Here is a 15,889-nt window from a genome sequence, read left to right as displayed (position 1 = left end):
TGCTTGTGGTGTTGACATAGCCTCATCTTCTGGATGCTCCAGGTGATTAATAGAAAAGAAACAGCCACCAGGTCACTGGAATTCATAATTAGCACACACCAGACTGGTCTGTGCAGTAGGCTTTGCAAAAGCTGACCTAGGGGTTAAAAAACAAACAAAAGCACCCCTCCTCATCGATTTGGACGTTACGTCATTGTAAGTTGAAGTAATTCACGGTAAGTTGAATAAGTTGGAAATCAGTCGATAGCAGACGTCTGAGTGGCAAGCGAGGTCGTCTGCTCTCCGTTTCATTCTATTTTGCAATTAAGCCGATTCTATTGTGGTTCATTTAGAGTGTCTAAGGTTGTATGTAAATTTAAAAACGGTCTAAACTTTTAAAAACTTGAAATGGAGTATCACTCACGACGAAATTGTGCCAATAAATTCACAGACAACTTTGATTAATTTTACAGGGTTTTCTTTGCCCGATTTCTCCTATAGACAGCTTAGGCGGCCTGCATAAGCCATTTCAGTGCAGGAAAATCCCTGATATAGGGACCCGAGAACAGTCTTTGGCTGTCATTCATGCACTTATTGAGAAATGTAGCAGTCATATGGCGTACATGTTAGGGCTAATTTCTGCAGGTAATTAAGGCCCGAAGGTGGCATGCAAACCAGAAATGGATACTTTCCTAGTTGCCGATCTCTGGGTGTCACACGACAGCATGACACCCCTAGGAGGGAGATGCGGCTGTGCCGGGGAACACCATTGGTTGCCGCATGGAGAGAGAGAGAGAGAGAGCACACCCACACAAACACAAAACAAACTAAACGCTATCTTCACTCTTCCCCCTCATGTGTTCCAGGCAAAAACAATAAACTAACACAACAAGCTAAAACAACAAAGACAAAAGAAAGTAAAACAGTGCGACCACTTTCCCGTGCACCGCCCGTAGCTGGCCCGCTTCCCAAGCTTGGCGCCGGCTCCTCCAGCATCCCAGCCGCGGACCACCGCTTTCTCTTTCTTTTCTCCTCAAACACATTTCCGAAACAAAACGAAAACCATAACTGCGCTTTCGGTGTGAGCTCCCGGTCTCGGCCCCGAACTGTGGAGAGCAGCACACCTTTAAGCACCGGGGCTGATTAGCTAACGCAGCCCAGGTGCGTGCGCTCTCTCCACCAGCCGGCGCTGCCGAAACCAATCGGCCTCACCGGCGGACCGAACGCCACACTGGGTTAGTCTATGGACCGGGAGAACCTGACCCTAGGAGTGCACACCAGCTCGGGGGTGCTTCATGCCAACGGGCACTGCTTGTTGTGCCTCCAGTTTCTCCTCCGCAGTCTGCTGTTCTTGAAGAAGCATCGGATGGTTGACTCGAAATGCCCTCTCTGTCACTGCTAATCTAATGAAACGTATTAAGCTCTGTGAATTCAAAGGCCAGCTAAAACACGGGGGAGTATCGGTAATTAACGTCAGCCGATATTCAGGAGGCTCCTGCATTCTGTTTGATTTAGTTTAAAGGCAAGGGCCTCCACACCAAGCTGTACTAAGGGATCGGTTGTTTCAAGCCGCACAAAGAAGTTTGGTGAAAAACGTTGTAGCAACAGTAGGGCATTAGCCTGAGGGAGGCAGTGTGTGTGCCTTTCTGTAGGACAAAAAAACTGTCTCCTGGTTTATTTTATTTTATACATTTTTTTTTCCCTTTTGCATTTTCGAAGGATTTGAAAATTTACGGAACACAACCATAACCAGGTATCAATCAAAATGTCTAAATGCGTTTTTATTCGCGATGGAAGCGCTATCGTTTTAATTGCATTTGTAATAATGTTTTTGCATATGTACAAAGCTGTCACCGGGGCACCTGTCACCGTTGAGCCCTAATGGATGCAAACGCGTTAGCCAGATTGCATCTGAATGATTAAGAGGCGCGAGCTTGCCACTTGATACGCGCGAAGGAGCCGGGTCGGTAATTGGCTTTTACTCAGTGTCTAACGAGGAACGAGCAGTCGGGAAGTGCTCGTGCAAACGCGCACGGAGGAGCTCCTCTCCTGAATCAGACCACTTTACCAGAGCCATTACCTCTTAATTATGCCCACTGGGGCAGATGCTGGGGGCATTGGGAACTACCGTGATTAAAAAACAAAACAAAACAAAACAAAACAAAAAAGGCAAACATTGTTTGCTTCACTGTTGTCGAAAGTTAATTTTTCCATTATGTGTGTTTATGTATATGGGTAATGAACAGTGAAGATGCTTCAATTTGAAATTCATCTGTACAGTCATTTGATTTAACAATATCCATCTGTATTTCTACATTTGTATTTATGCCCCTAATTTTTTTTTTTTTTTTGGGGTGGGGGGGACAATCTAAGGATAACACAATTAGGACACAGTAGGGGCTGCCAGAGGAGCTTTTGTTGACGGCAGATACTCACAGATCTGTTATCTGTTTAGCTCTCCTTCCAGTCTAATGTGTGGTTGTGAGGAAGGTGACGCGTGTACAAAAGGCGGCCGTACGAACAGCGTCTCTCGCATGGAGCCGATAGCCGGCGAATCGATCTGGCGGGCGTCCGTCGCTCCAACTCGGCAGGAAGCGTCCAGTTTGACCGGCGCAGATCCCCGTGGTGTGAAGAGCGTTTGCCCAGACGCGGATCGGAAATCGATGCGCTCCCCCGAGAGGCTAACGTGCTGAGGGATTGGGTAAAGGGAGAGACCGGCCCGTTCTGCAAATGTGTACGCACGTCAGAGCCGTCGTGAGTCTCTCCGTGCTACCGGACGGACGGTTTGGGCCGCGGGCGTACCGGAGTGCGAGGGCTTCCAGAAGCTTCTCGCCCGCTCACGCCGGCCTGGCTTTGGGTCAGCTTCACGTGAGGCCCAATGCAGGCAGTCTCACAGAAACGTGGGCTGGTTCCGCCCGTCTTAGGAGCGTTTGTGCGTGCCCAGCAGTGCGAAAGCGCCTGTCGTTGCTCTGTGGTGGGGAAAACACCGTTTTCGCTGTAATTTGCACTAGAAAACCAAGCACCTACTTCCTGTGTTCTGTGTCAGACCTGCGTGTGTAGTCTCTCTGTGGCAGGAATAACCAGAGCTCTAGCTTTATGATTTCCTGTACCGTAAGCTAACAATCAATCAGCACACAAGTTTGATTTCAGTGAGACTCCTCACCGGGAATCTGCCTAAAGCTTTGCTCCTCCCCTTTTTCGCCAGCAGCAGAATTAGTTGTCTTCCCATTTGCTGACCGGAGAGGACTTTTAAAAACTCAAAGAGCCCCTGCTGAAAGCTGAGGGCGGTGCATTCCCAGGATGTTTTTCTCCTGAACACTTTTTGACCGACAGCGTGAATGTTATTTGGAAACTGCCTTCGCAAGAAAAACGTGGCAGGTGTGATAACCCAACGGAGCCCTTCCATTGAGCGAAGCACCTCAATTCTGTCAGAATTCTGCAGTGCAAGGGAAAATATGTAAAGGGTACTGTACGGTTGGGTAAATGAAAATGTAATGAAGTTCATGGTCTCTTTCTCTTTCCATTTCTGTCTCTTCACTGTCTCTTTCTCTCTCCCTCTCTCCTTCTCTCTCTCTTCCTCTCTTCCCCCTCTCTCTTCTTCTCTCTCCCTCCCTTCTCTCCTCCTCCCTCCTCTCTTCCTCTTCTCTCTCTCTCCTCTCTCCCTCCTCCCCTCTCCCACTCCCTCCCTCTCTCTGTCCCTCCCTGCAGCTGGGAGGTGCAGCGTTTCCTGCTGTCTAATCTGCGCTGGTGGATGGAGGAGTATCGCTTTGACGGCTTCAGGTTCGACGGCGTGACCTCCATGCTTTATCACCACCACGGCCTCGGTAAGTCAGGCCGCCTCCCCCTCCAGCTGTGTCTGCTCCCCCTCTGCCCCCTCCCCTCCCACGCCCAAACCCCTCCACTGCCCCCCCCCCCCCAACCCACCCACCGTCCCTGAAAAGATATCAGACGCGTCTGCCTTCCATCTGAAAAGCGATGCCAATCACGTACATTTCCTATGCAACAAAGCCCTGAAAAACGCAGAAATGAAAGAGAGAGATGGTAATAAACAAAAACTAAGAAAGTGCTTTCAAGCCTGCCAGTAAATCCTGAAAGCTGTAGACCTTGAGGTGCAAATAAGTGTTGTGCATAATAATGTTTTATATTTTCAGTAAGTTTGAAAAGCCTAATTGATTTAGAAGTGTGGGCGAACAAAAAGCTTCAGAGCGTTCACTGTTCACTCCCTCCCTCTCTCTCAACCAGCTTCTTCTCTCTTTTCTTCTCTTTTGTTCAGTACTGGTTTTTCGGAACTACTCTCTTGTTGATTCAGGACCTGGTTATCTGAGTGGACACTCCTGCAGTACACTTGTCTGAGTGCATGACCTTGCAGAGGTGGCAACACACCACACAGATCCTCTGTCACATGAATGTGACTACACCAATCAGATCCCTCTTTCATAGTATGTCACACCCAATCAGATCTGTCTTTCGTAGCATGTCACACCCAATCAGGTCAGTCTTTCATGGTATGTCACACTGCTCTATGTGAGGATCAGATTGAAGTGCATGTGTATGCTATGGTCACTGCAAACAGCCATAGTCATTGTAGTTTTCCCCTTGTCTGTCCATTTGGAACGTATTCTGTCCTGCCTGACACTGTGAAACAATAAATGGCTGTTCTTGTTTGAACACACAGCGACTTCTCACCCTTTTTCAGTCCATTGTGTGCTTTTGTTGTGGAGCCTGATCTTCCACTCTTTTGATTGCACTTCCCACTTCTCTAAGGTCAAACATGTCCTGGCAACAAGCCCTCTGGGCTGCCTTGATTGGTTCCACGTCTTTGCCTCCGTGTACTCATTTGTCACCAGTTTTTTTTTTTTTTTTATTTCATCGACGAGATCTTCATCCCTTCCCTCCCCCCTCCTTGCCCATAGCGGCTATACCTGTGAGAAAGGGACCAAGGCTCAGGGGCTTCCAGCTCAGATTCACGCTGAGATAAAATGCGCTGGATGTGTGCTGTGTTTTTAACCCTCCCTGGCCCTTGGCCTCTTCATTACCAGGGAGAGGTTACCACAAGCCCTGCAGCAAGAACACTAATGCTATTAAATCCACGCACAAGTCTGCTGAATTGCATTAGTTAAGGGTTTCAATGGTGAAATCGTACTGGGCGATGTCATTTAAATGTACAGAGCGACATTGTTTGTTGAAAGCATCTATTACCATTCAGATGGACCAGCCTCTTTAGCCATTAGCCGGTTCCATGACTAGACTTCCATATTGGGTTTTGAGTGGAAATCAGGGTTGATGTTTATGGACGAGATGTGTTTTTAAAAATTATTTTCTTTGATCATTTGTGTAATATTTGTTTGCGCTGCCGTATTTCTATGCAAATGCACATTGTGTACAAGCGGGGTGCCTATGTCTAATTTATAAGCGCAGATACGAACAGATCTGTATTCAGAGACGGTTGCTGCGAAATCTGGACTTATCCGATTTGCTCACCATGGAAAGAGACCCGTTTTTTTTAAAAATGGAAATGGCTTTGGATTGTTCTGTTTTCCTTTAATCCGTCAGCATGCAGTGAGGCAGGAACACGGGCTTTGAAATGAATCAAGTGGAGGTGTTAATTGGGTGCTTAGTATCCTGGATTTAAAAGTATAGGAAATCAGGGGTCCCCTGCCCCCACCTGTGCAGACCGACCACAGGACACCCACCCCACCCCCCACAGAAACAGAAATTCCTCCTAAACAAACAGTCAGTCCAATATCTGCACTAAAACAGCCCAGAGCCACAATTAATGAAAGCAGTTATTCATTTACTTGTTTAATTAATTTCTGTGCAATTGATAAAGAATACGCCTTGAAAAACTACTAGTGCCAACAGCAAATGGAGGGAAGGAGGGTCTGCTGTTTTTATGGATGACTGTGATTTAAGTAGATGAACTGTGTCTGTGGGGCGTGGTGATTAAACAAACTTTACAGAGTGTGGTCAAACAAAATAGGGTTTTTAAGAAAAAATCTTCCCAAGAATGTGACTATCACTGTTGTCAGTATGTCACTGGTGTCATTTTATTCACCGGAGAATAAACTAGTGAAAGCACCTTGCAGGCACTGTACATGAGAAGAATTCTGGGAGCACACACCTGTGTTCAGTTTACCCACAATGCACCTTGCCCATTATCTTAAACTCAATCATGCAATGTTTTTAAGCTATTTTATTTTAAAAGAGCACAGCTGGAACTTCACAGGACATGTAAGGAATGAAAAGTGTATTCTTTTCTGAAATCTAAAATTCAGAGTTAAGGATGAGTGGCGAGTTTTAGTCAGATGTAAAAACGGAGACTTTTTTTTTCCCCGGGAAAGACCCCGCTGAAATTTACTTCCCCTCCTCTCCGCAGGATGTATCCGGGATGCCGGGGCTCTGCCGAGCCGTCACCGAAGGAGGGTGTGGCTTCGACTACCGCCTGGCCATGGCCATTCCAGACAAGTGGATCCAGGTGAGGGTTAGCCAGGCGCTGTGTTTCAATGCCACGGTTCACATTAGCCTCACGTCTTGTTTGACCATTAAACCCTTTCACCATTCATTTGTCTGGGAAAATAAAATAAAACATTGTCCTTTTTTCTACTGTTCCTTCATCCCAGTCGTTAACTTTCTGGAGTAATTAGGAAGCCTTTATTCCCTTACCGTCTTTAAGGAATTTTGAGAAAGATACTTCATTTGAGGAAACCGTATTAGCTTCTACATGTGTACAGTTGTTCTTGTCGCAGATGAAGGTGTGATTGAAGTACAATCGCACACACCTGCAGAGAGTGGACGACTCTAGAGCCACTGTGTTGTATTCAAATCCTGTAATATGCGTTTTCCTGTATACCATGATGAAAAGCTCTGTTCTTGTCTTGGCTAACGTTATTCTGAGCACATCTGGTATAGGCTCATCTATTTTGCTGTATAATGTTGCATTCAAATCTTCTCGGTCAGCTAATGCATTGGATGAGCAGTGCATTGTTTTTTTGTGCAACCACATTGTCTGACTTCAAAAGGAAATGTGTTGCTTTGCAAAATTATTTGGTGCATACATATTTATGGTAAGCCAGCTTTGATCCAACTGCCCCCCCCATTTTTAAATGATAAAGGATAAAAATGTGTTTCCTTTCCTGTACAATTTTGGAAGGGGCACCATAGATGTTCAGATGGCAGCCATTTCCCCTTCATCGTCCTTCTGAGGGTCGTGGTGGTCATCCTTTTGAAGTTTGGGATAATGTGTGTCATTTGCATATTTCTTTTCTATGGAAATGTGACAATAACTCCCATCACTGTCCCCTCATGGGGAAGGCTTATTTTACAACGTGGATGATTTATCTGAGGATATATATCAGAATGACTTTTTTTGCAAAGTTAATGCAAAGTTTATGACGACCTGCAATGAGAACTAAATGAGAACTAAAAATGAAGTTTGAATTCAAGTCACGTGGCACTTTAGTGCTATCCGTACTGTAACTCCATGGCAGAAATAAATAAATAAAAATCCCTGCTCATCTTTCAGTGAGTCACAGATGTGACTAAACCATATGCTGTGTACAGCATTTCTTTATCTAAAACGGAGCCTCTGCCTCATTTATATTCCGTTTCAGTTTAAATTATTCTTAGCCAAAGTGAGCCAAGAAGTTTGATAAAGCCCCCCAAAATGGCTCCATTAAGCCAATGATTTCGGTTTATTCTGATTCTGACTCGGTATGTGGGTTCGACGTGTGATAAGCGTGTCATTCACGTTGTGTATTTTTCAACAAATAATTTCAGGTGTTCGCCTTGCATGGAAATTGGACATGACCAAAGAGTGCACAGTAAAATGTCCAGTGTTTATTTAACTCTAGCAGATAACTCTAACAGTCCAATGGGGACCAAATGTTAAGTTAACAGCTTTGAACTGACAATTTATTGTGTATCCTTATGATTTTCCTGCTTATTTTACTTATTTATTTGTATGGCGGAGGGGCATACGTACTCTCACATTTTGAATCCTAATCAATAGCAATGCCATAAGAAAACGTTAAGTATTTATCTTGTTCCACATGGACACGGGGAGAATATGCAGACTCCACACAGAAAGGCCCCAAGCTGAGATTCAAACCCACAACCTTCCTGCTGTGAGGCGACAGCGCTACCCACTGCACCACTGTGCTACCCCAGCACCGACCAGCTGATTGATAATGGAGTACATTGTGTGTGATAATGGAGTTTACTAATCATGCTTGATACAGTTACTTTTGAAACCAGTCGCCCACATGGACACGGAGAAATCGCTCCACAGAAGCTCCCATGTGAGATCAAACCCACAACTACTTAGCTGAGGCGACAGTACAGCACGATGTGCTCCCAACCGACCGCTTGAAATGAGTCCTTGTGTTGTAATGGAGTATATAGGCTTGATACTTCTTTGAAACCTGTTCAAATCTTAAACGTCATGATTCTGTAAAAACAATACTATGAACAAGGATTGTGTCAGCATCGTACCTTCTGAATGTATAGGCCAACTTCATCTATGAATTAGCAATTATGCAAAGAATTTAGATGAATAAAATTGAAATTAAATAGACAGAAGCCATGCACTTTCGATTATACTAGCTTCCGGCTTTTGTTTTCCGAACGCCCTTCGCTCATCCCCAGTCTTTTAGTACAGAACTTTTATATTTCAAACTCATAATCAACAGCGAGTGACTGCTGACTGAGGTCGGCTTTTGGCCCCCTGCTGGGCTGAAGTGGAATTGCAGCTTTCGGTGTCAGTGAGTTGCTTCTGAGTGCTGTAGAACGGTTTCCGTTTGTTGCAGGATTTTCCCCTGCAGCGGAGTTGCGCCTGGTATCGCTGTATCTGATCCGTGCCGTGAAACTCTCACGCTCACTTCACCGGAGTCCTTCCAATCCACAGAGCGTAACAGAATATGCGCTCGGCTTGTTGATCGTTTATTTGTGGAATTCTTTTTTTCTGTTTTTCGCTCACGTTTGCCTCAGGTAAACGGCACAGTTACGCCATGAGGGGAGCTGCAGGGGTGCAGCAGGAACAGAGTGTTTTCTGTTACCTTCTCCTTCCCTTCCTCACTCTCTCATACCCTGTCAGTCTCCTTCTGGTATCTCTGTCTATTTCTCTCTTACTATACATTTACATTACATTACATTCATTTGGCAGACGCTTTTATCCAAAGCGACGTACAAGAAGTGCATTTTCATGATCGTAGACAACTGCTGAACACGGGTTCAGTAAGGTACAATTACTTATTTTGTACAGCTATATCTAGCCGAGAACAATGAACACTATCCTGGTCTAACATCTGCAAAGCCAAACTAGGCAGAAGATTAGAAGACTATACCTTCTCTCTCTGTCTGTCTGTGTCTCTCTTTCCCTCCACCCCCATTCCTGTTGGTATCTATCGCTCTCTGTGTCTCTTTCCGATTTGAAAATATGAAAAAAGTATGGGGCCGCTCAGTATAGGAAGGTGGTGGTGATCGTTGTTCTCTGGGAGTTGTAGTTCTCCCTGGTATTCCTGAACATTCAGACCCACCTTACAGCAACTCAACAGCATCTTAACCCCCCCAGCTGCAACCGGTGCTTCAGCGTGCAAAGAGGTCAAAGGGCAAACTGTGCTGAAACCGGCCATTCAAAGCCGAGTGTCTGATGGCTGACCGGCTTTGTGTCTGGGTGGATCCACCATGTTTTCACCGAGAGGAATGTTTCTGATGCAGGATTAGTGTAGTGCTCTTATATATGTGCTGATAGATTGATCTGCTTAAGACTGCCCTTCCTACATCTGAAAAAAAAATAAAATATGGATATTTAAAAATGATTATTATTGTTATTGTTGTAGTTGTTGTTGTTATGCATTTATTTTTACTTTATATACTTTTGCTTCCTCTTGTGACTGTATGGCACTACATTCCCCCATCTGTGCCAGCACAAGGCAATAACCGCCATTCATTGCTTATTATTTTCATAATGTGGGAGTAATAACACAAATTGCATTTTCTGTCAGGTTGATTTATTGACTTGCAGGAGTCAAGTGACTCCGCTCAGCTTTGAATTGAGCGGTGGGGGAACGCACACGCGTGTGGGGGGGGGGACACGTGTGGCGTATGATCAAGCGCCCGTCCGCCTGTTTCTCCGGGAACGGCGCGGATACGTCCGTCTGTTCTTCCGCGGTTCCCTCTTTTCACCGCAGCGGGAACATTCTTCCTCCTCTCGTTTGAAAGGATGTGACACCCAGAAAAGCCTCGCTCATTAATTTGGTGTTATTTCTCCGCCAAAGCGATCTCCTTCCCGTTTCATGTGTGGATATGCGGTGCTTCTTAGACTGGAAGAGTCAACCAGAAGAAATGCATCCACCCTTTAAAATCTGTTATTTACTTCTGAGGCACATTCCTGGATTAGCATTTTTTTTTTACACTACAGTGGCTAATTAAGCCTTGGTGCTGTCTTGTTTTGTTCTTTTTATTTTACTTTGTTGATAATCTGGTTTGACTATGTGCCATGTAGGTTTTCAACATCACCATTTTCCCATAGATGATCTAAGAATCTAAGGGAGTCTCAGACAAAAAAAAAAAAACCTCCAAACTGAACGTCTGTGGCATTTTCACTCAATGCGGGAGATTAAACATTTTAGGAGTAATGCATTATTAACAGTTATGTGGAGCTCCGTGAAAGGGTGGCAAACACATATTTATCTGGTCGCAGTTTGTGTCAGTTTGATGAAAACTTGTTGAGGGGTGTTCATCATGGCGTGTTCCGACATTGTAAATTGTTTTCCAAATACTACTTTCTTTTTTTTTTTTTGTTCAGGTTCAGATTAAGAATGGTTCCATTATTCCTTTAAGATTTCATATTAATTTTACTTTCAGCCCCCTGCGATGCTATACGAATCGTCCCCCATCTTTGTCAACCTAAGTCGATAACCGACATGAATTATTCACACGGTTTTCAATTATCATGCCAATGGAATTTGTTTTCTGTTTATTATCCGCGGCGCGACTTCGAGAGTTAAGTGACTCGGTTCGGCTTGGAAATGAAACGTCGTAGAAGCGCATAATTCAGAATGGAACTCCGAGGCAGCGCATTAACGCAGTAAAGATGCGATCGCCGCTCGCTCCGTATGGGGGCAGAAATGGATTTCGTCGGCACCGCACATATGAGAAATATGGATCGGGCTGGATGGTACTGGAGAAGGCTGTCAGAAGGATCTGCTAATTGTCGTGATGTCCCTCAGCAATGTGCTGCTTCTTCTTAACCCACCGCATGGACTTTAGCATCCCAAAGAAGCACATGACTGAGGGGGACTGAGACTCATCAGCGCGACTGCACCATCGGCACACTGACGGGTGACGGAGAAAATAAAACGCCAAATGCAACAGTTTGAAGCGTCGCGATCGCTCTGCGATGGCACGGGGTTGCGTTTCCCTGGAAATCGTTTTGGGTGCGCGCTCTCATCCCTTTTTAGAAGGAACGGTCCGTGTGTCAGCCCCTCACCTAAAGGCGCTCAGTGATCATCTTCGCCAGACCGCTGAAGTGCTTCTCTCCTGTAGAGCGGTCGTCCAGCGGCTTGATGTTATCCGCCACGCCGTGGCCTTTTTTCCCCCGTCGGTTTTCAGAGCGGGGCTTAATTGAGCATTCGCCGCGCGCTCCGGAACAATGGCCCAGACGGCGGTCTCCGCTTTTATCAGCTGAGCGTCGGCTCATTGACCCGCTCCGGGGACAGCGGCTTCGTGTTCCGCTAGCAGAAGCCCTCGTGCTGATGTCACGGTGCTCACGGGCTGCACTACTGGCCACACGTGGAGGCCTGCAGCACGCACGCGATGTAGTTTCAAATCGTGGGTTTTTTTCCTTTTTACGTGATAAACTCTTTACTCTGTATGAATCCAAAAGCGGCGTTTCATTCTATTGTTTGGGCTATGCAAAGGTTGCACTTGTGAGGCTTGGTTGAGATTTTCCCTCTAATCTTGCAGGTGTGAAGGAGTCTCTTTTATTATTTTTATTTTTGCATGAGTAGGCTTTATTAGTGTGAATGTTCACAGCCAGAACAATATTTGCAAAATTGTGTCAGCTGCCAAAATAGTTCTAAATTTAGGTGTTAGGAATAAGACAACGCATTATTCTGTGTGTTACTGCTGGGAGAACATGTGGTATGCCGTCATTTGGTTCAGAAAAACACATGTATGTAGTATGAAAACTGCCTAAAATATTTGCCAGTGTGTACCATTCTTGGTTTTGGGCATGCCAAAATGGGTATATATTTTCACATGTGCTCTTGCTTTTAATGAGAGAAACATTCTGAGATGTGTGTGTACCATTCATCAGTATTTATGCTCTTTGTACACAATGTATTTGTCACACTGAGACATCTAGAAGGGTGGAAATATAATCTGAGGGACATTTTGACCCAAACGGCCTAGGTTAAAGGGTAAGCACCACATAACAGCATCCCTCAAAGATATTAGATCAATTCATTTCAGTCCAGAGATTTTTCAGTAAATTGAGCTGAAATAGTTGTTAGTATGGCTTCAAAGTTGGCAAATTGATCACTCCCGACGGAAACACCCAAAGTCACACCGGAAAATTACCCCTGTGATGCCTGACACAAAACCTGGAAGACAAACGGCTCTGTTATTTTACCTTTAGGTTAAAAAGATGGCAGAAATTGACAGTATTTTGTTGAAAAGATGGCAGAAATGGACAGCATTTAGTTGAAAAGATGACAGAAATGGACAGCATTGAAATATTTGATTCCAAATCAAGAGGGCATTATAAGTGACTCAGATGCCCTGGACTCTGAGTCTGTAGAAGACGTCATCGCTGATTCTGATACCGCAATACACTCGTTCAGGTTTGAGCTAGAGGTGATTGGAGTTGGAGGATTCTTCCTAAAGCCAACAACCAGAGCACTTTCTGGGAAATTTGCTTTTTAGCTAGCTTGCCCAGATTCACACAAGAAGACTGATACTAGTAAGTTGTGTGCGTCCCTATTGTCTAAGGATATTAGACAATACGGGCTGCATGCTAACAGTGCTAGTTCTGTCAATGACTACCGATGTATAGCACTAGCTAGCTTAGCTCCTGCCTTAGGATCTACTCTAATCCACCTCTAGCAAATGAATTAGTCTAGCATCATATATCGATTAACTCGTTTTCCATTAGCGTTGTCGCAATAACTTTATTATGCACATGAAGTTGTGGCGATATAGGCTAATTCTTCAATGGAAAAGGGCTAGCTATAGTCGATTTGGCAGTATCTCACTTCCTCATTCTATCATGTTGCAAAATATAACGTAGGTGATCATCCCGTAGATCGGTGGTCTCCAACCCTGGTCCTGGAGAGCTACAGGGTCTGCTGGTTTTTGTTTTCACCTTAAAATCAGCACCCAGTTGAGACCCAAGACACCAGGTGAGTTGAGTTAACTGTGTAATAAACTGCTCTAATTGATTCATGAAGTGCAGAGTCACTATGAAAGCCAGCAGACCCTGTAGCTCTCCAGGACCAGGGTTGGAGACCACTGCCGTAGACTGTTGAAAAAGGCAGGCGGAGCAAAAAGAGTAAGCGATTTGAACTTTTAGGGTTTATTTGTTGCCTTTATTTCAATAAAATTATATTTAAACATTCTGAATCATAAAATAGGACAACATCATCTATTTGGCTGTTAAAAATTCTCATAATATCTTACCCTTTAGCCCCAATATAGCTCAGGTTTTACTTGGAAATAACCTGACTGCCTCCTAGTTGGCTGAAAAACTTTCACTTTCCAACCAAATGTAGCCGGCGTTTCACCATAAAATATTCACCTGAAATTTTCTTTCACTTTTAATGCGAATGGAGAAGATGGCCGCCGAGCTTCCTGTCACATATCAATTAGGGTGCTTTTTAACAGGCGAGGAGAGACGGGTCACTTCAGGTGAGCTTGTCACAGTCTCCCTCTCTGCTTTCCTCTCCGTATCCTCGCCCCCCCCCCCCCCTCCTCTGGCCCCCAGCCTGACTCTCTTGATTAATACCGCTCATTTACGGGCCAGGGACGGCGGTGCTGGCCGGCTGCCTGTGAAACATTATGACGTCCTAATAAGAGGAGCAGTTAAGGCATGCCGCGCGAGTTTGGGTGATTACATCTGATTAATAATATGAAACGCTGTCATCCCTAATTGATAACGGCACAAAAGCAGGGCCCTCATTTAGCGAGGGCCCTTCCTCGCGGCCGTAATGGGTGGAAACGTAACGGAAACAATTAGAGGAAATATGAAAATGGGTTCGTTGGCAGCTGTGGTGGTAAAAAAAAATAAAAAATAAAAAAGTGATTCCACGGCTCCAGGCAACTCTCTGGCTACCGGCACACCAGTCGTCTGCTGTTTCCGCCAGGTCTGTCTGTCTGTCTGTCTGTCTGTCTCTGGCAGCCATATCCTGCATGCTACATGGTTCTGACACCTCACAGTTTTGTCAGAAATCGGTCTGTTGACACAGTCTGTCAAATTCTAAGCGTGTGGATTTTTATATGGCCAACAGTTTTTACCTTCATTTAGCCAGGGATTGCCACAGATGATATTTTCCCCCACTGACTTAATTTTCTTTTTCTTTTTTTTTTGGGGGGGGGGAGGGGGGGGGTTTGGGGGCAGACCAGGTCCAAAAGAACTAGATTTAGAATCTGAATTGACTTTGTGTTACAAATACAAGGCTGTTCAAAGGCATCCTCGGGAAAGCACAAGGCAATGTCGACATTTAAAATGAACATTTTAGCCATTTAGCGGACAGTCCAGAGTGTCCGCTAAATGGTAAAAAAGTATTTCTACAGCTGAACATTTACTGAAGCCACTCGGGTTAAGTGCCCTTTGCTCAAGGGCACAGGTGCAGTTCCCCACCTGGAAATTTAACCTACAGCCTTGAGCTTGCAAGCCCCTGACGGCTGTGCCACGTCGCATTCAGCTGGAATAAGCCTAGCACGCTGTGTCCGCGCAGCTGGCGAACTGGGCCTTGCTTACGCTGACTGATGTGTTCCAGAAGGTTCCGGCGCTGCCAAAGCACAAGCTGAGAGAAGCATCACCTGCACCCACCCCCCCACCCCTCTTCACAAATTATAGCACTTTGGGGTTCATCCTTTTTATTCTGTTAACTAAGCCACCTGCACCCCCTCCTTAGCCCGCGAGATTTAACTGGGGCTTGTGGATTTAAATACTGCTCTCTCTCTCTCAGCCCGCTTGTTAAGCAATGAGAAACAGTGCGGAGAGTGGAGGGAGGGCAGGGGCGGGGGGTGGAGGGGGGATCTTTCAGCTGGAGCTAAGCCCGAGGCAAGAAATTTGCGCGGGAGGAGACGTCATTAATCTCCATGATGCGGCTGCGGAAGGGCGAGGGGGACGGGCAGGTGTACGCTGGGAGGCCGGTTAGGAGCCCGCCGCCGGGGGGTTGGCGCTGTTTGTTTGTTTGTTCGCTCCGGCGTCTCCGTGGCGAGGGTTCCGTCGCAGCTGGGTCCGGGGCCGACGTGCGATATCGAGCTGAGCCGCACACACACACACACACACACGCCGCACCTCGGCTCTGCGTCCGTCCCTCAGGCTAGCGCTGAACGCGGCCCCTCGCATCCAAACCTGACGTGTTAATTAACTCACGACGTGCAGCTGCACAGAGGAGGCGCTTCCTGATGCTCTGCGCTGTACCGCTGCACACTGTGGCGTTAAACCACGGACCTGTCCGTGTACCGGTTCTCTCTGTCTTTGCAAAAACTGAATTGAACCGAATTAAGCACTAGCGGTGCGAAATTAGCATTAGTCTGCCAGCAGTCCTGTTCTATTTACTTCCTGACTTATTTGAATAAACGTAAACGGACGAAAGCAGTAATTGCCCATTTGGCCGGTTTGCGGGAGCCGGTAGAGCATGCTGGGATTGCTGCGTGTCTCGTAAGGCCCTGTGACTCGTGC

At 45.8% G+C, this 15,889-nt stretch overlaps 1 protein-coding gene across 1 annotated transcript in view; it reads left to right on the top strand.

Moving 5' to 3' along the window:
- The window catches only part of LOC135235717 (1,4-alpha-glucan-branching enzyme-like), a 114,784-nt gene that overhangs the window by 54,280 nt on the left and 44,615 nt on the right, over positions 1–15,889 (top strand). The window contains 2 exon segments of the mRNA XM_064301503.1: positions 3,688–3,803; positions 6,285–6,454. Of these exon segments, the coding sequence (XP_064157573.1) occupies positions 3,688–3,803; positions 6,285–6,454 (286 nt within the window).

This window comes from Anguilla rostrata, chromosome 12 (genome assembly GCF_018555375.3).
Source record: "Anguilla rostrata isolate EN2019 chromosome 12, ASM1855537v3, whole genome shotgun sequence".
In the NCBI taxonomy this organism is placed as follows: Eukaryota; Metazoa; Chordata; class Actinopteri; order Anguilliformes; family Anguillidae; genus Anguilla; species Anguilla rostrata.
This window is presented reverse-complemented; position numbering and strand designations above follow the sequence as displayed.